General features: G+C 40.2%; 2 protein-coding genes and 1 non-coding gene across 4 annotated transcripts; all 3 read right to left on the bottom strand.

The window, feature by feature from the left end:
- Positions 1-3,287: 3,287 nt before the first annotated feature.
- Positions 3,288-6,748, bottom strand: LOC109993664 (transmembrane protein 100). Its single transcript, XM_020646694.3, has 2 exons — positions 6,678-6,748; positions 3,288-6,542 (listed from the first exon to the last, which is right to left on the bottom strand). Exons 1-2 carry the CDS (start codon positions 6,746-6,748, stop codon positions 6,074-6,076), a joined length of 540 nt encoding a protein of 179 aa, XP_020502350.2. The 3' UTR covers positions 3,288-6,073.
- Positions 6,749-10,000: 3,252 nt separating this feature from the next.
- Positions 10,001-15,537, bottom strand: tedc2 (tubulin epsilon and delta complex 2). 2 transcript variants are annotated; one of them, XM_020647094.3, is made up of 9 exons: positions 15,083-15,537; positions 14,050-14,108; positions 13,183-13,672; positions 13,048-13,101; positions 12,884-12,962; positions 12,542-12,689; positions 11,806-11,901; positions 10,700-10,893; positions 10,001-10,611 (listed from the first exon to the last, which is right to left on the bottom strand). In XM_020647094.3, exons 1-9 carry the CDS (start codon positions 15,280-15,282, stop codon positions 10,462-10,464), a joined length of 1,470 nt encoding a protein of 489 aa, XP_020502750.3. In that variant the 5' UTR covers positions 15,283-15,537; the 3' UTR covers positions 10,001-10,461. The 2 variants fall into 2 exon arrangements, with proteins under 2 accessions (XP_020502750.3, XP_065821141.1); XM_065965069.1 differs by lacking the exon at positions 11,806-11,901 and having other exon boundaries at positions 15,083-15,533.
- On the bottom strand, positions 14,772-14,845 carry trnat-agu (transfer RNA threonine (anticodon AGU)). Its single transcript has one exon. It is a non-coding gene; the product is annotated as a tRNA-Thr (tRNA).
- Positions 15,538-22,206: the final 6,669 nt, after the last annotated feature.

Genomic DNA, 22,206 nt, shown 5'->3' with positions numbered 1-22,206 from the left:
CCTCACTTTGTAGGACACGCCCCAAAGCCACTCTAGGACCGCCCGCGCCCACCGTTTAAACTCTTCTTACAATCTGATTGGCCGGTGTGGGTGCCGCCCATCTACCCTAGAGTAGCCCTCCGATTGGCCAGCACAATCAAGAGCCGTGACAATTGGTCGGATTTTGAAAACATTACAATTTTGGAAGATCATTGGACAACGTGATGCGATTTCGAAGTACGCGCTCGTCATTGAATGTTTATGATTGGTTGACCTGATTATGACGAAAGAAGAGAATCCCTCCTACTTCCGGTAGATTGTGGGAAATGTAGTGGAGGAGAAAACGCCGTTTAAAGGTACCCAATTTAAAGGGACAGGCGCAAAGTCAGCTCGGGAGAGTGTCACGTCAAAAACATTTTTTATGTGGAAAAATTAAACCCTTCTGATTATTTAATGTTAGGCTATTGCCTCTTTATCTTCAGGTGAGTTTATTTTGCAAAAAGCAACACGAGATGAAATAAATAACTCATGTTGGCACATCAATGGCAATGGAAATAATACAATTATTGTGATTTATTAGATGTAAATGTGATCGATTTGACACTGCAGCATTTGTGAATCGTGGCAGCATCTATAAAGCCCATCAGGCAACATTATTGGGATTCATTGCCAAAATTTTAGCATTACAAGCAATATATGTTTAATTTAACACTATAGGTAACATTTCATGTAAAACAAGGTTTAAAAGTATACATTTGTGATATTGTGCCAAACATACTTTAACATTTGCAGGGTGAGCAGTAGAATATAATAGCTAGGAAGTGCATATTTAATTGCTGCAGTTTTGGTTTAATTATCTTAAACAAGAGAAAGCCTGCGTAAACCTCAATATGTGTCAGCAAATGTGAAAAAACAAGTGAAAATGCTGTTGGAGTAGGATAAATGACGTTATTGATTTATTATTCTGTGTAATGGAGCACAACAGGAAATCCTTGTTAGCCACACACACACACGCATGCAGACACAGACACACACACACAGACACATATAGGCTACTCGTATCAATACGTCAATGTTAGTGTGGCCGAGCAGAGATAGGTTATAAAGCTCGGCAAACCATCTGACAAAGCTGCTGTTGAGAAAATTACCTAATGACTAAGACACTTCAGACACATTTAGGATTTCCTATTGTGAGTGAATGGACTTCTCTCCTGGCTGAATAATGCCTCTTTATTGCTGGTCCTTTGAAGTGAGTCATAAAGGAGCAGAGTATGCTACCAGTGCCGTTTGTTCCTTTCAGGCTCCCTATTGATCTGCACATCACTGCTCATGCAATTCTCATCATCACCATTAAGAAGTGGTTCAACATTACCACTACCACTCTACATTGGCCTTTTGGAAGAATACAATTGCTTTTTCTAAGTCTATTTTTTTCTAATTACACACATTTGAAACGCATCAGTTCAGAAATAATGTCTTTTCTGTACCTGTCACTCTTCTATAACTTTACACATGCTGTGTCGAATAAAGAAAATACATTTCTGCTTATTTTATCTGTGTTCACCGGTGCACCTAATTCTTGCTGCATTTTATATTGCAGGTATGTATAATCTAATTATGTCATAGCTGGGTGACCTCAGCCCGTGCAGGGGCCTGATACACCCTCAATTGGATGCAGTCCCTGTTTCCATAGAAACTCCAGCCTTTATCAAACATTTTCTTGGTTAAACACAAAGTGACCAGCAATGGCAAGGGAAAAGTAATTGGTTTGTGCATTTAACCATCATTGAAAGCAATAATAGAAATTAAACCCTACTCAATATGCCTGTGCCGTCATAGTCTATAATTATTTTCAATAAGCAACCAGTAATTCTTAGTGTAATGTTACCGTTGTTATAGAGACACTGCCTCCCGCAGCAAGACACAGAGTTTTATTTGAGAAGTAGATTGGGAAAGACTTGAAATTTATTGGATGAAATTTGAGATTAAAAGTGGCGAGGAGCATGAAATGAACAGCTAAGAGAGGATGGGGAGTAATACTGTCTGCGGCTGAGAACTGGAGTTAAGAAAATAACTTGGATTTGTCTGTAATCGACTGTCTCCTGTGCAAACTGTAGACATAGTCAAAAATAGCCTTTGTTCAGTGTGTGGCAGTTTCATATTATTCAAATACTCTCAGGGCAATGTCTCATTTAATTCAAAGGCTACTCATCACATTTGGTTCTATTTCAACACCTACATTCAGACTGCGTGCTAATCTTATTTGCTTGTAATTCAGTTTGTCTGGCCAGGCATGTGTGATTATTATCTACACCTGTCTCAAAAACAGCTGTTGGGTCGGAAGCAAAATTTAAATTTAACTCGATCCTGATTCAAAGGTATCATCTGCAGAAAACAGCAGGCAGTGACTTGATAAAAACACACAGATAGAGATGCACAGATGCTGTTGATCAGGAGTTTGTGTAAAACATAACAGGTCATCAGACATGTGTGGCTCAAATCCAGATTTCTTTATGTAACACGTGCTGTCTGTTACATCATTTGACCTTTGGCAAGTTAAACTGAGATTATTTTTCTATAGTTTAAAGCCAAAAAAAGCACAAAATTCCTTGGGTTTGAAGCAAAATCCTGGAGTTTTAGAGGCGGATGAGTTGCTCCCATCTGGTTTCCTGTAATCCACCCTGACCCCAGCAAAACAACTGACCATTTCCACCCTCTCTGCACTTTGCCTCTCTCAGGCTCTCCTCCCACGGCAGTTTCCCAGCACAGTGACCACAGACTGATAATTATAAAATGTGCGGATGCTTATCAAATACAAAATAAACTCTTGGTGAACTTAGCCGTTCAATCAGTCTCACCCACACAGACCTTTATGTTATTAACATGCTGAATATTTTTGTCATTCTGAGGGTTTGCTTGATTTATCTTATGCCAGTAGAGGGTGTTCTTTTTTTTAAGGCCCTTCTGTTGTAACATCGACCAGGGGATCCCCCATATATCTGGGAATCTTATAAACCAAACATGCTTTTATATTATCAATGTAAATATCTAAGCACAGTGACAGTTATAAACTGATTTGTGATCAATGGCAGTCCATTTTCTCATCACTATACAGACACTCCCCATCTGTCTTGTGTATTTTAGTGATAAGTGAAGACACTCTTTAAGGTTATTTAGGATATATCTTTTTGCCTCTATTACCATTTGGATGATTCTCAATTATTCTTTAAAACAAAGTACACAAAGTTCTGGTATAATATTAACACCTGGGAAGTTTATCCTCAACAAACTAAAACATGACAGGCCAATTTGTTCACATACAATTTATTATATAACAATCAAAACTTACAAGTACAAATATACACTAGAAATATAAAATTGTCATATATACAGCACCAAAATTAGACGGAACAGAAAAAATAAACATGTGTTTTTGTCACTGATTGGACAAACAGCATAGGCAGACAGCATGGCTATCCACTGGGTTAGGGACATATTTCCCCTGCAGCAATGAGAGGTAGACTTTCCCTTTATTTTTTTTTTATTTTTTTTTTACAAGGCAGTTGGGAAATCCCTTTACATCCATTACAAATAAAATCTGGTCACCTGCCATCCACTTTAAGTGTTAACACACTGGCACAATATAGCTTGAGAACTGGCAAGAACAACAATGCAACCACAGTGTAGCAAATGAGTATTATACATGTGCAACAAATAGGCCTAGAAAAGGTGTATGCATGATATCATTGTCATAAAATTGGTGGATTTACGTTGGCTCTTTTTATCATCTAATTAAGAGAAAACCAACTTCAACCCATTAACTTGGCATTTTCACTCCTGCTGCCAGTAATCCATTTTTCCCCTCAATATAACACTGCTATGTTCAGGATGGATGATCCCAATCTAGCCACAGGCAACACTCCCCACTTGCACATAAAAGTGAAAGCAATGATTGCCAGATTACTTTTGTCTTCCAACATTACCTCTTAATTTCCCCCTTCTTCCCTTTCTTCACTTTGTTTAAACAAATAGAGTTAGACAGGTAATCAATGTGCAAGAAAACATCTAATTGCAAACTGGGCTGCAAATAATGTTTAAGACAGATCTGATCCATTGTATGCCTATTGAAGCAGACAGACAAAGCGGGATTGGAATTGACAAACTGGCCTTCAGGACAATCTTTGGCATTGTGTGATGGTTGCTACCTCTGGATGCATAGACACATTTAGTCAGCAACACGCATAACTAATCGGGTAGCCAGAATCAATGCATGATGATCAATGATGGTTCTCAAGGGTAAAGGACTACGCTGCCCTTCACATGGAGACAAAGGTCTAGACTCCTTTTCATATCTTTACATTCTGCACATGCACATTCTCCTTCCTTGATTTGTATTTCTTTTCCCGTACATTCACTGACAGATATATTTAAGACAAGCATAAGTTTTGCTTGTGTGTCTCCGCCTATGAGACCACACATCAACACAAAGCAACTAATCACAGACGTGGAGCCATATGCAACTACATTCATTCATTCTTTGAAAGCATAAGTGTTGGAAAGGGAAACCCCAGAGCCACTTAGAGCACAAACCTAAGTCCCTATTCACCAGAGACCAGCCTTGTACCCTATTTTTAGTCTGACAAAGGGCTTTGCTACTCACTCTCAGTCAATATTCTTTCCACCAGTAGAGAGAAAATAATCCACATTCTTTGGCACAGATGGATAACGACATGTGTGTGGACTGTGGGACTTACATTAAAGTGTATGTGTCTCAACTTGTGTGTTAAAAGCTGTACACACTCCCTCCCAGGGTTTATGGAAATGGGGAAATGAGTAGGTGCAAGTCAGACACATGAGGATGGAGAAGACATTTGGGATGGATGGGGATAGTCCTGGTGAGCTAACGAGTGAGAGAGAACAAGGGGGACATTCTTAGGGGTTCAGATGTAAAAGGGGGAATGCAACAGAGCCTTTTTCCATGAGTGCTTGCTCAAGGCACAAAGCGGGAGGGGCCCTAGGGGAGCAGGATCAGTCAAAGTGTCCCTGCAGTGGCATGTCCCCTCACTCAGTGTCCTTCAATAATCCTGGCCTGCCCCACGGTGCCCCACGAAGACACTAGGCTGGGTGTAAATGCTCGCATAATGACAGGAGGGCAATCAGTCAGTGCCCCACTCCTTTGTAGTGTGACGATTAAGCTACAGAAGGCTTTTCAGTGCTTTACTAAAAGTTTCTCTTACTTGGCATGGACATTACCATATGTGCAAATCTTTTGTTCCTCAGTAGTGAAGTCCAAGGTCCAGCAGTCTTTCAGTTCAACAGAATCTTTATTTTTGCACACATCTTCCACTTCCCCAACAGGTCCTCTGCCCTCCCCAGTTCATCATCCACACAGATGCCAGTAAGATCCTGTTGGACTCAAGTTCCACTCTCCCATTGCGTAAAAAAAGCTCCCAACACATTGCTGCGGTGTCACAGGACGAGTGAATGACGCTGGCCGCTGACGCGAGTGAGCTGCTCTTTCAGATGGGTATCGGGTTGTCTTCTTTGGCCCACTTCTGGCCTCTTGGAGAGTCACCTGTCCTGGCAGGAGGAATGCTGTGACTGACGTGCCTAGTGACGCCAGCATTGACTCCAGCAGCAGCTCAGCATAGCGTGTTAGGTGTCTGTGCAGGCTTCCACTGTGACTTCTAGTGCATGTGTGACTGAGGACTGCAAGGGCCATGTATCTGTGCGTGTAAATATGCACGCAGTGCGCGGCACATATTTGTGCGTCTCCTTGGAAGTTGTTTTGACACAGGACACCTGCTGTCTGATGATAAAAGTGTGTGTGTGGCACTGGTGATCCCTCCTTGCCAATCCAAAATGGTCCAAACCTTACAGACTAAACAGATACATGGAATCCTGTCTATCTGTCCGTCCACTGATTTGTCAGCCCAAGTTCTCCCCGGTATGAACTGAGTCAAACTCTGTGATAAAGAATAGAGGGGATTTGGCGGTGGGAGGTGAAGTGACGGCTTCTTTAGCTAACCTCTGAGCTCCCAGTCCTGGGTATGTCTCTGCAACCAAGTTCCTCTCATAGTTTTCTCCATGGACTTCAGAGAGGACACTGTTCAGAGGTGAACGAGCCTCCCTCTTTCTTTTTTCTTCTCTTCTTCTTGTGAACAGTCCAACAGGCAGTGGCCATCAGCAATAGCAAAAGACCCATAACCAGTAGCACCACTGAAACCACTTTAGTCTGTGGCAGGTCGTTATAGGTGTAGGTCACCCCCGTTCCTGCTACACCTATCACCAGAGAGATGATTCCAAAAGGAAAGATGCAGCGGTACCAGGATTTCTCCATGCCTCCGGTGGCCTGGGACAGACGCTCAAGAGAGGAGAGCACATCAGGGACTTTTGCTCCACCAGCCTCCAAAGACTGAGCCTCCTGACCAGAGCTGGTCTGGGCCTGAGTTTGACAAGTCAGGTGGCCCGTTGTACAGCCCATCCTTATGGTGTGGGCTGGTGAATCCTGAAACAAGGATGCAGTGTTCGCCTCTTGGATCCTCTTTGTAGTCAGCTCTAGCCTGGAAAAACAGGAAGATTTAGAGAAAGGCAAAAAAGAGAGAAAGGAGGTCTTGATGAGACTGGAGAAATAACAGGCACAGGAAAGGCTGTGGCGTGAGGATGAAGGCTTTAAGTCAGCTCTGAAATCCACTCACACTTTCCCCTTCTCTGCCTTCCTCTCAGGCTGTATCTCTGTCTGCTGCCTGCGTGCTCTCTGGCAGCACATTGTACACTCTGCTCAGTGTAGTGGAGGGCGATATATAAGGGACCATTGGAAGGGGAGGAGCATGGAAGAAAAACAGGGAAGTCCAAGTGTTCTGATTGGTCTTCTTTTGGGTGACGTCAAACTTTGAAGCAGGGAGACTAGGGGAGTTGAGGAAGCTCAGGCAGGGGGAGGGGAGTAAACTGCTCTCTCTTTTCTTCTTCATCTCCCCATCACTGCCTCTCAATTGCAGTCTTTTTTTGTTTTCCTGCAGTAAAGGCCTCCCCTCGGGAATACAGAAGCCTATTGTAAATCAGAGGAGAAAGGGGAATCCCTCATCACTTTAGATTGGAAAGCTTTTCCTATTGTCATCACCCTCAGCTCCAACATCACAGATGTGTCACCTCCTTGTGGCAATTATAAAGTAATGGTGTTGTCGTAATTGCACTCCACCAATTCTTGCAGAGACATCAGAAGCAGCAAACCGAGATCCTCTGTCCACCTACACTCTCCCTCCATTTATATGCATGCAGGCACCTGAAAACACTGATTTGTAGGAGGATATCAGTTACGCAGTGCTCCTCAGGAAAAGTGTAAAATCCTGTAATGAGCATGCCCACACGTGATAGAAACACACTCACGAAAAACCAATGGCAGCCCCCACTCATTTCCCACCCACACACACACACTGATGGTGTCCATCCTTTCTGAATGGAAGGCAGCCTAGTAGAAGTCAATCCCCCTCTATCATCCATGAAAAGAAAAATCAATTCGGACAGCTCTCTTCAACAAACTTCTAATCTCACTCCTCCACATCTGAAAAGCTACGTTGGAGGAGGCATAAATGTGTGTTCGCTGCTAAATGTCTCTTTTTTATTTTTGGGCATTACAAGATCTACTATGGCAACACTTTAAGATTTTTTTTTTTTTTTTTTAAGTGTAATTAAGGATATACACATTTAATAAGTCATTCTCATTATAGGGCTCATATTTTAGTTAGAATCTTTGCAGGCATAAAAACCATAGTCCATGACATGGTTTTGAAAATCCAAAGAGAGTAACTCCGGGTAGGAAGGAACCACTGAAATATAATTATGGGTTTACAAAGCTTGGCTATGCATTTGTAAAATGACTTCAGTTTAGCAACAGGTTTTCTCCTCGTAATTAGATAAAAGGGTTCCTGCTCTTTCATGTCCACAAGGAGAACATTATCAGATTAAAAGACCCCTAATATTCTCTTGTAAAAGCCAAACAGGCCTCCTTCTCTACAGGACGACATGCTTTGCAGTTCAGTGGACAGTTTTTTTGCCTCAACGGACAAAATAAACCAGCGAGAGGACGACTTTAAAAGCTCTGATGTAGCTCATTGTGCTCAATGAACAGAGAAGTAAAAGAGGGAAAGTAAAGAATGTGCTTGTGATGGGGCCCAGGAGAAAAGAGATGTTCAAAAGCAATGGGCAATTGAAGCAGAGAAGTGGATTCTTGGGAGCTCTGTTTGGTTTCTGTGGATTTGCACTTGGATTCCAACTTTACTGAGGACCAGGGCTACAAAAGGTAAAAAAAACAGAGAGGTTGAAATAAATTTGTAAGAAAAGAAATCACAATTCAACTGTGTGTGACACAAAGCAATGCTGACATGGGAAAGAAAATGAAGCCTTTCCATTAGAAATAAAATGTCCTCGACTCTTCCATTATGTGACATCATGAGAAAAATGGGACAAAGGCGTGAGACCTGGTTAACCTGGGCAGGGCCAGGCCATGTTGGTGGGAGTGGAAGAGTTCTGCTAGTGACAGTCGAGCCAAGCTGCAGCTGATGTATGCAGGTCACAGGAAGGCTGAGTTGCGTAGGCACCGTCTCCTCTGGGACCTGTGTGTAGTGTTGACGTGATCTCAAGGATGCTTCCCTGCCTCATCCTCCTTTCACACACCCTAATCCAAGACCGTTTGGGAAAAGGATCCTGCAGCTGACTGCTATAATCCTGGACAGATGACATTTTCTTGAATAGAGGGTATCTTGAGGCTATTTCTGATTTAACTCAGGAGTTTCTCCAGCCACAGATAACAATGTGAAGCTGAAATAGCCTTCTCCCTTTTATAAGCCATTTATTGCTCTCCGAAGGGAAACGGCTATTTCAAGCTTGAAGCATGCAGAGAGCCAGGCTCCCCTAGAGCATCGTCTCTGTGTGACTCAGCCGGCTTTGGGTGTGTGTCCCCATGTTTGTGTGTAGAAGAGGGTTTGGTGCAGCAGGGCTCAAACACCCACGGCCTGCTGTGTGAACCCAGCGCCACCTGTCGCCCAGTCTGGCAGAGTGCGTGCCATCCACACGACATCTGTGAGCAAAGACCTTCTAGTCCTCTACTGCATCTCACACACACTTTCACATCACATATGTGGCGCTCAAAACCCAGTTTACCAATTTTCTCACATCACAGAATTGGCCCCGTAAATTCATCAATCATTCAGTGTTTGCCAGATGATTTAATCCCAGAGAGAAAATCAGACACATCATATGGAGCATGCTGGGTGTGGAGGTTTTACTCATTTGCATCCTTTTTTCTTGCTCATTTTAATACATGATTATATCGATACACAGAAAACATGACACACTGAAAGCTGCAGGCCCATTTCATTGATAACAAGCACAATCACTCACACTGCAAGCTTTTCTGAAACTCTGATTTGCCAGACAGCGGGAAGAAACTGTTTCACATGAAGGATGAGTCTGTAGACACGGTGTACCTGCTGCTTTCAGTGAAAGGCGGTTTTAAAATAGGATGAAACACCGCCTTTGTGCCATCAAGTCACTTACATTCACACCGGCATGCCAGCAGCCACACAGAACACAGATTAGTAACCATTACTTGTTCACGTCGTATGATGAAGTTTTATTTCCTTATGTTAGTCAAGGTCACAGACTGAATGGAGCTGAAAATATATAGATTTGTTTAAATTGATTGACAGAAGTCAACTGCTAGTGTGTTCTGTGGTCACTTGTTCTGTTAGCTGAGTGCCACCTGCTGGTAAAGGCAGTGTTATATGAGCACCATGACCTCAGGTTCAGTTTTTCCATGACTCATTATTCAAGCAATGGGGACAATAATATTATTAAAAAACTAAAAAAAATGTGATTTAAAGCAATACATCACTGTTTATGGAAAGGCAGACTAGAACTCAAAATATTCAGCCAGTGAAATCAGTTTAAACCATCTGATTTCACACAGATGTGTCAATAATGATTGATGATGTTCAGTGACAACACACGTCTCCATATTGAGTAAAATTTTAGGATTTTTTTAATTATAAGAGATTTTCAGATTTACATGATTTTGACAGGACACAATAACAAAAATGTAACTACATTTACCAGTCAGGAAAAATACAAGAAAGAAGAACTAATTTATTCTCTATAAAAATGATTGTTTTTTCTTTTAGTCATAAAAGTAAATACATGTTATCAGACACTAAATAAATAGTCACAGCTTTCTTCACAAATTCATCTTGGTTCAAGGATGGAAGTAAACGGAGTAACCACTTTATTAAATACACACGCTCAGTCTAAAGCATTACAATACATGGGTCTCTTAAAATGTATAAGATTCTAGTTTTCTCAAAGGTGTCAGACGGCGATGATTCTGCTGGTGTTGCACTGGACAGCATTTTATTGAGAGGTGTTTTCGAATAAGTTATTTCTATATTTGTGTAAACAGAGGCATACAAAGTGCCATATCCGCTGTGCTCAGTCAGACTCAGTGTCCAGGACTATGGCAGGGAAACGTTCCCCTCCCTCCCCCAGCAGGGAGTACATGTCTCTCAGCACACTCATGTTGGGATACCCAGGCCCAGGTATTGTAGATGAAAGCTGTGGCGACAAAGCCTCCAACAGAGCCTGTCACACAGAAGGAAAGACTGTTAGAACATTGTGCTTTGGTAGTTATTGACAAACAGTTATTTGTCAGATAGCACACATCCCCTACCTGCTCGAAGTGAATCTCTTGTTGCAGCTGTGCCACCCTGATCCTCAGAACCTCCACCTCCCTGAGCTCTGCCTCTGATGTGTACGTTATGGTGAGGGGCAGGCGTGCAATTATCCCATCTCCCCACACACCATTTGCTCCAGTGGGGCAAAGACAGCCTCCCTCTGGCCTCCATCGATCCCATGCTTCCCACTCTAATGGAAAATTTGTTTATTTTTAGAGCGTGAGCGTGAGCAACCGTACCCTAAAACGTTTTCCTGCTCTGCCGCCTCAGCTTTAAATAGATAGGCCCTTGCCTAGCCACGTCAGGATAGACAGCTTTAAAACCCCACTGTCACAGGGATATGTCGAGGCCAAGGAAAGTACTGATCTGGCACTGAGGTTTCACTGCAGCTCTGTTTTCATTTTCCATGCGCTGAGATGGAGAGTCTGCATTAGCTCGTTAGCACGCCACATTCATCACAATCATTTTAAAAAATGCTGTTCAGATGCAATAAACAATTAATCCCCGACTGGAGAACAAATTGTCTGAAATAAAACATTTCTTGAGCTGTGGATGTGAGATGATTGATCGGATGTAATAGGGTCACAAAAACAAATATGTGACTAAGCATGGAGTGAGACATTTCTGGAATCTTTTCTCCTGCACTGGCTTTAGCAACATACTTGTGCTGCACTGGAGCTCACACCCGTAAACATAAACAAAACTCTCTCCCTGAAGGTGAGACGGTCATGCCGAGTGGTGTGAATGGAAAGTCTCTGGGCATTTAGTTTCATTATAATTGTCCCGTGTAGGCAATGGAAATTATACCATGTTACATACTGTACTGTGGGTACTAAGTGAGTGATACTTTGACACCCAGACATCCTAATTCAAACAGGGCTGAGTAATCAGAGTCAAAAATGGGCTCAGGATTTCTAACACAATATCATTTCTACTATACAGGTCGGTGCCAGGGAAGAAACCATCTTCACAATGTTATAATGTAATATTTGAAGCTTATGCCAAATTCATGTCAGTAAATGTTTTTTTTGTATTGGATTAGAAGGGAATCAATTGTTTGAAAAGGTAAGTTATGTCATAGGAAAGCTGAGTCATTTCCTACCTGATTTGGTTCGGTCTGCAGAACGCTCGAGCTCTGCTGCGTTCATAAGCAACCTTTTATGTGTCAGACAGGAGTCATACTTGTTTTTCTTACTCCCTGTATTGAAATAGACAAAGTCACAGAATTTTAAAGACATTTTTTTCAGGCGATGGTTACTATTGCACATTTCGGCATCTTGAGCGAGATGGGCATAGGAAAAGTCTATACACTTATAAGAATTCAAAATAGTTTTTAAAAAATCACTTCCTGCCAACTCCCTGTGCATCTTCCTTCTAAGTTATCATTTTCTCACCCACACACTGGTGTCATCAATTTCCTTCTTTTCTCCTCATTCCTCTAGTCCTTACTAGGGCTCTCGCAGTAACCGCAGAAATTAATCACAGCGATATTAACAAGCCAACTGCGGCGCATGGGGGCAACCGTCACAGCCGCACATGAAGTCACCTCACCCCACCTCATGTTCAGACGGAAACAATGGCAACTGTTACGGTACCCAAACCGAATGTAACTTCGTCCCCCTTCAGGAACATTTGGGCTTTCAGCCAAATGAAAATATTGACAACTGAAAACAAATCTGCTGAATAAATTAAAAAAGGAGTGGTGTGATAATACTGCATACATCCCCCTGCAGTGATTCAGCCACTCTGAATCACTGCAGGGGGAATTCCTTCACCGCAACAGTCCTCGTCCTTATTTTGTGTGTTGGCTTATGATACTGTGTCCTGTTGTTTTTTACCTGGCTTTGTGGCTGCTGCTTCAGGGGTCTGCTTTGCCAGAAGCTCCTTCATCCGGCAGCGCTGAGTGAGGTCGAGCCCTTCGTGAGTCAGCCTGTCGACCAGGGTCCTGGTCTGAGCCGGGCAGCTGCGCGGCCAGTCGTTGGGGAACTAAAGAGGTGTCAGAGATACAGGGTCAAGGACAACACCCTGGGTATACAAACTGGAAAAAATGAAAGTGTAACAATTCAGATGTTGTCATAGTTGTGAAATAAGTAGAAAGATTTTTCCAAACTCCACATTACACAACGTGGAAAACATTTCTGAGGCTTTTCAAGGGGCTTCTCTAGGAAAAGGAAAGATACCGTAGCTCTCATTCTTTCCATGAAATGACTCCTCCCAGGCACAGGTTTCCTTTGTATCGCCACAACTCTGTCCCACAACCTAAAGACAATGTAGAGAAGGAAACTTCAGTGTCCAATCAGAGGCTCTAGAATCAGTTGCAGTATTAATAGACACATTAATTCACCTATTCTGTTTGCTCTTTAGGGATTTCCATTTAGCAGTTTGATCAGGAGCTATCCTACATTGAAGGTAAAAAATATATATTATAACAGTCCAGAAAACAAACATGCAAAGAATGTTTATCTTCGTATAGTCATACCCGGTCTGTGGTGGCGCGCTGGGAGCTACAGACGCCGCTGTATGTGAAAAAGCCACTGTGTTACTTGAAGAAGGTATGGAGATGGTTTCGTTGCCACTCAGCTCACTTTTAGTAGTCTTGTTTTTAGAGTGGAGGGTCGAGGTGTGTATTTGACCCTGACAAAGAGAGCCAGACTTTGAGACGGCCTGCTGAGATTTTCTTGCTGCCTTGCTTGAGGACACTGACGCACCAGGCTTTTTGTGCTCTTTTCTGTCAAGACTGGCAGATTTAGAAGTTGATCTGAAAGTGGTCTGATTTCCCTTAGAAGCTGCAGCTGTCTGCTTCCCCTCTTTGAATGTGACAACATAAGTGGCTTGTTCCTTTGGATGGGCAGGGGGTTTGTTTCTGTCAGAGTCTTTTTTTGACGGTCCTGTTCCAGTGCGGACCTGAAGAGCTTTCTCCAGGGCTCGCTCAAGCAACTCTATGTCTTCTTTCTGCCCTGGTGAGGTATCTGTGTCGGAAGATAGGAGTGCAAACATGTTGATCCAGCTCTGTTATTTCACTATACCGCCTTTTGTGAACTTTGAAAGCTCCTTTAGAAATGTCACCTCCTTTACAAGAGAGCTCAGGCCAAAGTTGAGAACAGAGTATTTAACAGGAAGGCATTGAAGAAAGAAAACTCCCAGTTAATTTGCAACAATTAGAAACAGTACTATTAATAAATACATGAAATAGAAAAGTGTACCATCATAACATTGTACAAAAACTTTTGAGGCTCTCTTCTTAACTACATTAGCCATACATTCTTTATTATTGATGTTATATGATTTTTTTTTTAAATTTTAATAACCTGTAGTTTGTTTTTGTTTGTTATTTTGGTTTTATTACCTGAGACAGCATCTTCTGCACTGTCTGACTCCTCAGAGTCCGACTTTGGTTGTGGTATTCTGGGGAAAAGACTTTGCGTAACTATACACATAAATGAACCAAGAGGACATAGACAACATTAATATGATTTAAAAAGTTGCATGACCTGTGTGAGATAATGATTTAAAACGAAAAAATGCAGTGATTGAGATCAATTTGAATTCTTTTCAAATATTCTTTCTCCAAATTCAGTCAATGTTATTATCAAGCATCAGTTTCGTTTCTCAATTTTAACATAAATTGTGCTTTTTAAGGTGGATATTTTAGTTTTAGTTAAATGGGTAACATAGTCTCATACTATTTGATCTTTTTACTTAAACAGGTCAAATATATAGATAGTCATTTTTGTAAATGTCCTGCAACTTTGGTAACTGAATCAAAGTGACCAGACATGAGTTACATCAAAAAGTTAAATACATTTTAAAAAAATGCTATTTTCAGTGTGCTCTGGTAGATATTCAGTAATAGTTACAGAAATTACCCGACACAAGTCTGTGCAAAACTACACTGCTACTTCTGGAAACATGTCAGCAAACATTGCTGAAGTATAATAGCACCAAGAAGAAGATATCAGCTGTTGACAACAAGCAATATAGTGCCAGCATACTCTAAGTGTTATACATCTTTGCATTTACATACTGAGGAATGGCTGTGTGAGGATATGCAGCTTCTCAAGGCCCAAAAGGCACTGCTGGGATTCGAACCCAGGATCTCCTGTTTACTAGACAGGCGCTTTAACCAACTAAGCCACAGCGCCAGATAGTTGCCCTGCCCCCAACATGTCCAATTTATTCAACAACTAACACACTAAAATACAAGTTTACAAATATTTTTAGCAATTAGTACGGTATAAAAATGTCCTCCATTGTGTACGCGTGGACATGAGATTACGATAAAATGACTATTCTATAAAAACAGAGAAACTGTTGACCTAATTAAACCACGAACAATTATCAAACATTGTAGTAGACAACTCATGCACAACAGTACTTACAAAGTCCTTAATAACTCTCTGAAGAGTTGAATGTTGCTGTTAATCTTGGCTTGTTCAGCTTTGCAGGACTTGACAGCTTTCTCCACCACAGACAGAAGTGACATGCTGAAAGTCTCAATGTGTGTGTGTGTGACATTAACACTATTTAAAAAGCCGGTTGAGTGAGACACAGAGTTGAACAGTGTCTCGTTTACAGTCATCGCATGTTTCCATTAAAACTACTCGTTGAGGCTACAAGCTTTAACTTCTGCTGTGGTTCTTCTCCCCCGCGAAATCGAAATGAACGGATGCGGAAGTCACATTTTCCCTGTCTGACAGAATAAAACAATGTCCCTGTGGAGCAAAGTGAATTTATCTACAAATTAAGCATTGTCTAGACAAACAGCAAGCATTTGTCAACATAGATATTTGTTTATTCGTTCAGTAAATTAGCTTAACACAATTGAAAACTTTCTAAGTATCTTCACAGCAACGTTCTCATTTCTCGCGAGAATTGCCATTGTTACCAAGGAAGCTGCTCCCTCATGTTGCCACAACATGAGAAAAGTCCTCATTTTATTATAAATATTATAGAAAATAATCGAATACAAATTATAACAAAATATAATAATAAAAAAAGACAGCATCTTTTTATTCTGTACGTGTTTTTTAATGAAAGCCAGTGAAATGTTTTAAATGTTTTATGTTAGGCTGTGACTCTCTGTGTTATTAGCCTAGGCTATTTATATTTGGCCTACCCGAAGAAGGAACCACTCTTAAGATTCTGTTTCTCGCTTTAATTATGTGCTCCTTATACACTTGAGACTTAATTTAGTCTAAAATGTGGACTATATCAGCTAAAGAAAATAACTCTTAAGACCAGTAATTGAATAGCCTATTGATTTGCTGCTTTATGTAATGTTAACTAGGAGGCTATCAAATCACAAAGAATGTATTTCCTCTGCCTACAGAGATCTTTTGGGCCTTAACATTGACTTATATTGCAAGTAGCCGTAGAAGTTGTAGGTGTAACAGGCCTACATCAAAATTGACCAACCCTACGTTAATGAATACTACTGGTATCACCATTTCTGTAGACTATTGTATTTGTTTGTTGTGCCATTTGGCTTGGCATCACATCAGATAGGAAGAGACAAAGAAGTCACATTTTCTTAAGCAATGTTGACATCAACGCAATAATAATTTAGCTATAACTCAAGAAACACACATAGGAGTAGCATTACGAAAGGTCAGTTTTTTTCAAACGCCATTTCCTCAGGTAAGTAGCCTATATTATGACCTGTCAGCAAACTTTGACTTGCAGCAAGAGAAGCACATGTGAAAGTAACAACATGAACAATACAAATAAAACAGTCCAGGAATCAATGCATTGCATTGCAGAAATGTATTGTAATATTTGATCCAGATATATTTGACAGAACAAAATATATTTATGAAAGAGATTTTTCACCTTAGAGCAGAATAAATGTTCGCTTTTATTCCTTGGCCTGAAGTTATAAAGCATTTTCAGGTGCAAACATTCAGAGTGTTCTTGTGGAATTTCCCTCCGGCTGCATTTCTTATGAGACTAGTGTGAGTGCTATTTATGCAGCATTTGAAAACGGACAAAGCCATAAATGAACTGAAATCACATAAGGGCACCTTCAGCTGCTCAGAATGACAAACAAAACAAAAATGCAAGAAAATGAAGTGAAAATATTTACTGAGTATTGTTGTCAAAGTCAATTTTCTTTTGCAAAGTTCTTATCTCGAACTTAACAATTGGCATCACGAAAGAGGATATTTTACAGTCCTTTCTCCATCTGCCAAAGTCCCCCTCCTCTATTATTGAACTGCATTAGTGGCAAAGAAGCATTTCCCAAAGCAGTTTAAAGTAATGGCAACAGCTTGCTGGCACTACTGGAGATAAGTGAATCATCATGTTAGCTCATCTTTCCCCCCACCAGCCTCCTGTGGCTCAGCCGCAGAGCGAGGGGGGGTACTCTGCTGCCCCGCTAGCCGGGCATCTGACACTGTCGCCGCCTGCCAGATTATAATATGAGGCTCTGACAATCACACAAACACACACAATTCTCTCTCCCATATGCATACACAGATGAACAAACCAGTCGCACGCAAAGAACATACAGGCAGGTTGACACATACTGTGCATCCTATGACCACTAATGGCAAAATCTGCTCATTTCAAAAACAACCATCTCATAGATGTTTCATAAACAGCATGCATGAATCATTTGTAACAAAAACAAATGCATATTCATAACATGATCTGTTATCATCAGAGTAACCCAAAACAAGGTAACAAGAAAAACATTTTTCATTTCAACAAAATAGGAAAGAATATGTTTGTGATTGTGTGTGGGGGCTGTTTCAGGACAAACCAATCCGGAGGCACTTTTTAAAATAACGCAGTTAACTGTGGAGATTGTGGGCTGTCGATTTGTTGTAAATGAAATGCTGAACACCTCCATTTATCTCCACGCGTCCCTTGGATGTATAATTCAGTCCCTTAATGATAAAAAAACATCATCATGATTTCACCTGATTTAAAAGCAATGGAAAAATACAAGACCTCAGGTGCAAGCCTTGTGTTAACAGATGTGTTTACTAAAGTTTCAACAAGCAACAGAGTCTGTTAGAGCATCAGATTGGTTGATGTTGTGCTCAGGTCGCTCTGTGGAAAGGGGATTAGTAAGGACACACTGACCTGGGTCACTTTATACCGACACTCAGCGGAAAAAAAAAGACCAAGTCGACCAACAACGTTGCAATAATCACGATCATTACAGAGAGAATTGCATGACGTTTCTTATGTGCTTATATAAGAACAAAAGCTTTTAGTGAGATCTTCGAGATTTTTGGAAAAGTAAGATAATCAGGAATTAAGAACACTGAGTGTCTGAGATAAATCTGATCTTAATACATTTAAAAATACAGTCACTGACAACAATGATTGATCAGTGTAGTAAAGATCACTATTTGTTCACTATTTTGTTTCCTTTCATTTCCTCTCTTTTCCTACTGCACCTCCTTTAGTATACTTCCTGGTTTCTCACTCTCTCCTCTCCCCCTTGATTGGTTGTTGTTTGCACTCTGTCACTAATTAATTAGATTGAATTCACCTGGGGCGGCAGTTTAGCAATGGTATGGTGGCGGTCAGTCCTATTTTAGTTACTATCTAGTCCATTTTAATTTGTCCTAAGCACTTTATGTATCTTTATTTCCTTTCAGAAAGTAATGTAATTTGACTTGTTTATTGTACTAATAGTATTTTATTTTGTCTTTCAGCATGGATGTTCATCCCATGTGTGTCTTATGTTACCCTTATGATTCACCTAACTTGAAAAGAAATAAACCTGTTAAATAAAAATCAAGTCTTGTTGGATTCCTGCATCCTGACCCGATGCCCCATGGTGATAGCACCTCAAATTTGAACCCTTCTTAACAATCAGTTTCCAAGGTACAATCAAGTTATCAGACATTTTACATGACTTTTTTTTTTTTGCTTTATTATTGCTTTATTATATTTGTGTATTATATGCGTCATATAATATTGTATTTAGTATATGAGAACAACAAATCACCAGCAGGATTATTTTACAATGCCATGTGGGGTTATGCAAGGGGTTCTAGTCTCCACTCGAAGGATTTTAGCAATATGAGTACATTTTAAGATCTCTGTTTAGTTTTTATTAGCAAATCTTTATTTGGGTATATTTTGTGTTACTGTTATAAGGTCGTGAATGGTAAGACCCCCTCAGTGATACTGCAGATGACTTCGTGTATTTGTGAAGAACTCTGAGCTTGCTCTTATAATCAAGTGTTTTTGTTACCTTTTAACCCTTTGGCTCCAACATCCAGCAAACAGCCCTTGCCCTAATTTAAGTTAAATGCACAAAGCTGCATTTCAGCACCACACTGTCTATACTTAATCAATATGTATGATGACAGGGTTATGGTGCATGGTTATATCTTGGTAATTATATGGCAATAATATACATTTGTAAGATCATTAAAAGTAGTAGTATATAAAGTTGTATTTGTTATAGTAGTGGCAGCATGAGTAGAACAAGAGTTGTAATTGTAAACCAATTTTGTTGTTGATAACTACCACTTGACCAACTCAGCATTTATGGAGAAGCGTCTTACTGCCCGTGCATTCAAATGATATAGAATTGTCGGAAAAAATAGTTACCGACTGGGAAAAAAGACAGAACAACTTGGTAGGCTACCCGAACTTCCCGAAGTAAAAAATAATTGTAAAAAATCGTGTTTTTCGCACAAGTTATCAGGTGTATGTTGTGCACAAAAGACAGATGCTTACTTGTTCGCACAAGATAATAACCAAAAGATAGTAATGTTTTGCACACAAGATAATTGGGCTATCTTCTTCAAGTTATTTTATTGTGCGCTCAAGTTATCATCTCACTTTTTTTTTTTCTTTTTTTCTTTTTTTTTTTTACCTTTTTGAACTTCAGGGTCTCCATAGGATATCTGGGTGAATGACTGCATATGTTACGGTTACTGCTGATGATTGAGAGACACTTCTCGCCTAAAATGTGCCTGAGCACAAACATTAGGTGGAGCAATGTCATGTTGGAGAAAATATTTAAGAACACGCTTGACAAACTTTATGATTTTTTTTCTACTGAATCTTTGAAGCAGAGCGAGAGTAGCGTGTGGGATTTTTTTTTCTTCTTTCGATCTAATTCGACTAAACCTTAAAAACTCGTGAGCACAACGGAGTCAGGACCATAGACTGTAAGGTCAGGACCATAGACTGTAAATATTACTGGACGAACCCTGACCCGTCTGTGACATAGGCAGAAAATGAGTCCAATCGACGGCCGCATCCATATTGGATTTGCAGTCTCAACCTAACTTCGGATCAACCTAGCGACAGCAGTAAGGCGGGACCGGCGGGACTTAGCTCCGCCCATTCAGCTCGACGTTAGCAGTCCACTTGACAGCATAGCTAACAGCTAGGCTGCTATCATCAACTATTCCTGCTCGTCCTGAGAAAACTCTACAAACAGTAAGTTAACATTTAACTTTTCTACAACACAGTTAAAACGAATTATATTCAACACAAATATTTAATTAAAGTCTTAAAACTACACTTTTTTAAATATACAATTATGTTTATGAGTTATTTGTTAGAGAAGTTAGACTTTGTCAGAGTTAGCAGAGAAATACATTAACAAAGTTTTATCCATAAACTGTAAATAAATATGAGACATCCAAAAGAAATCAATATTACAAAGCATACAGTTCATGTTACTGTTCTGACAAAAAGAGGAATGTCTGTGTTTTATATTTACTGATGTCAACAGCGATGAGGTGAACATGACAATTGAAAAATAATTATTTAGTATTTATTATAAGACATTTGTTTTCTATTGAACCCTGTGAAGTCATGGAGTCTGTGAACAGTGTCAGCTTCACACCAAAAACTTTAAGTATTAGAAAAAATAGTATTTAAGACTGGCATCTATTATGATGAGCTGCAGCTACCTTGTTCAATATTATTCCTGCAGATGTGGCTCATAACAAAAAAACAGCCTGAGCTGTCACATGTAGTTAACTGTACATTTAGTCTTGTCTGAGGCATTAATTGAACACCTTTGTATTTCTCTTATAGACACAGTGTGCATTATTGGTGACTGGTCCATCGAGGTGCCCAGAGAGCTGCAGAGACAGAGGAAGAAACCTGAGCCTCAACAACATCTGCATTTGTTGGTTCTTCTGGGGTGGACTTCAGTTGCTTCTCTTCAACAGCTCGCTGTGAGGGAGGTCTCCCCCGGATGGCCTGAGTGATGTCACCCACAGGCTGAGAGCTGGAGCTGAGGCATGTTTTAAGCCTTTTGACAAACCGTTACACCGCGCCCACCTGTCAAGCTGGTCAGCTACACGCCTTATTGTGAATAACTCTTATCCTTCATCAAAACATTCACCCCCCCCCCCCCCGTACAGTGTGTGTCCATCGAGACATGAGCTAATCACACCTATTTGTTTGTTTTGTACCAAGCTGTAAACATGTTCATCTCTGCTGTAAAAACAGACTTTTTTTAATGTTGTTTTTCAGATTAAATAAATATTTCTATATAAATGCACTCCTTTATGTCTACTTATGAGTATACATTTCAGATTAATGCTCAACTCAATAGCTTAGGGAAGGAAGTCTACTTTTACACAACTTCTTACTCTTTTGATAAATACTAATGTAGTTCATTTCTGAAAGTGGGATGGAACAGAGTCATTGCAAAAATTTGCCCTTAAACACAGCCCCATTCTTAAATCAAGATACATGGAGAGTAAATAAGATCAATAACTTGTGAATAAAAACACAGTTAAAAATGATTTAGAAATGTAGTCTTCCCAGATCAATATCACATAATATCAACTTCTCCCATCTAAACTGGACAAAGGGTTTTAAAATGGGAAGAAAATAGTTTGATTGCAAGTTGTTTGGAGGAGATCTAGTTTTATTTGAACAGCATGAATACAGTCTTCCAAGGTGCAAACCCTCCTCTTCCTCCTGAAGCCTGTGGAGCTCCTTCATGTACTGCTGTCTTATCTGCTGGCCATCTTCTCTCAGCAAAACTTTGACTGTTGAAAAGTCATTCAGAAGAAGCTCGAGCATGTGACATGGATCCAGGAGAACATGGACTTTAAGTGCGAGGTCTTCAGGATGACAAAGAAAGAGAGAAAATATCAGTTATTCATTAAATCATTTTGTTTGTTCTCATCTATTTTTCTGTATTCATCTGTGTGTAAGAACACATTTATAAATTCAACAGTGTACTACCCAGACAACAAAGGTACAGTATTCAGGTCATCAACATCTATTCAAAGTTAAGAAGATAAACATTATTGTAATCATCATCTCTCACTCACACAATGATATTCCACATTAAATTGTCTCAGATTTTGTGAGGAAAAATTAAGCAATTTATTGTGGATAGTACTTCATCTTAACATGAAACAAATATAACCTGAATTATTTAAATCAGTAACAGGTCCCAACTCTCTGTGCTTTAGTACAGAACATACAGTAACTCATTTATTATTAACATGAGCTCAGTACATGGCTGTATTCTTCAAACTATTTCTTATACTTTATA

This window comes from Labrus bergylta, chromosome 16 (assembly GCF_963930695.1).
Source record: "Labrus bergylta chromosome 16, fLabBer1.1, whole genome shotgun sequence".
In the NCBI taxonomy this organism is placed as follows: domain Eukaryota; kingdom Metazoa; phylum Chordata; class Actinopteri; order Labriformes; family Labridae; genus Labrus; species Labrus bergylta.
This window is presented reverse-complemented; position numbering and strand designations above follow the sequence as displayed.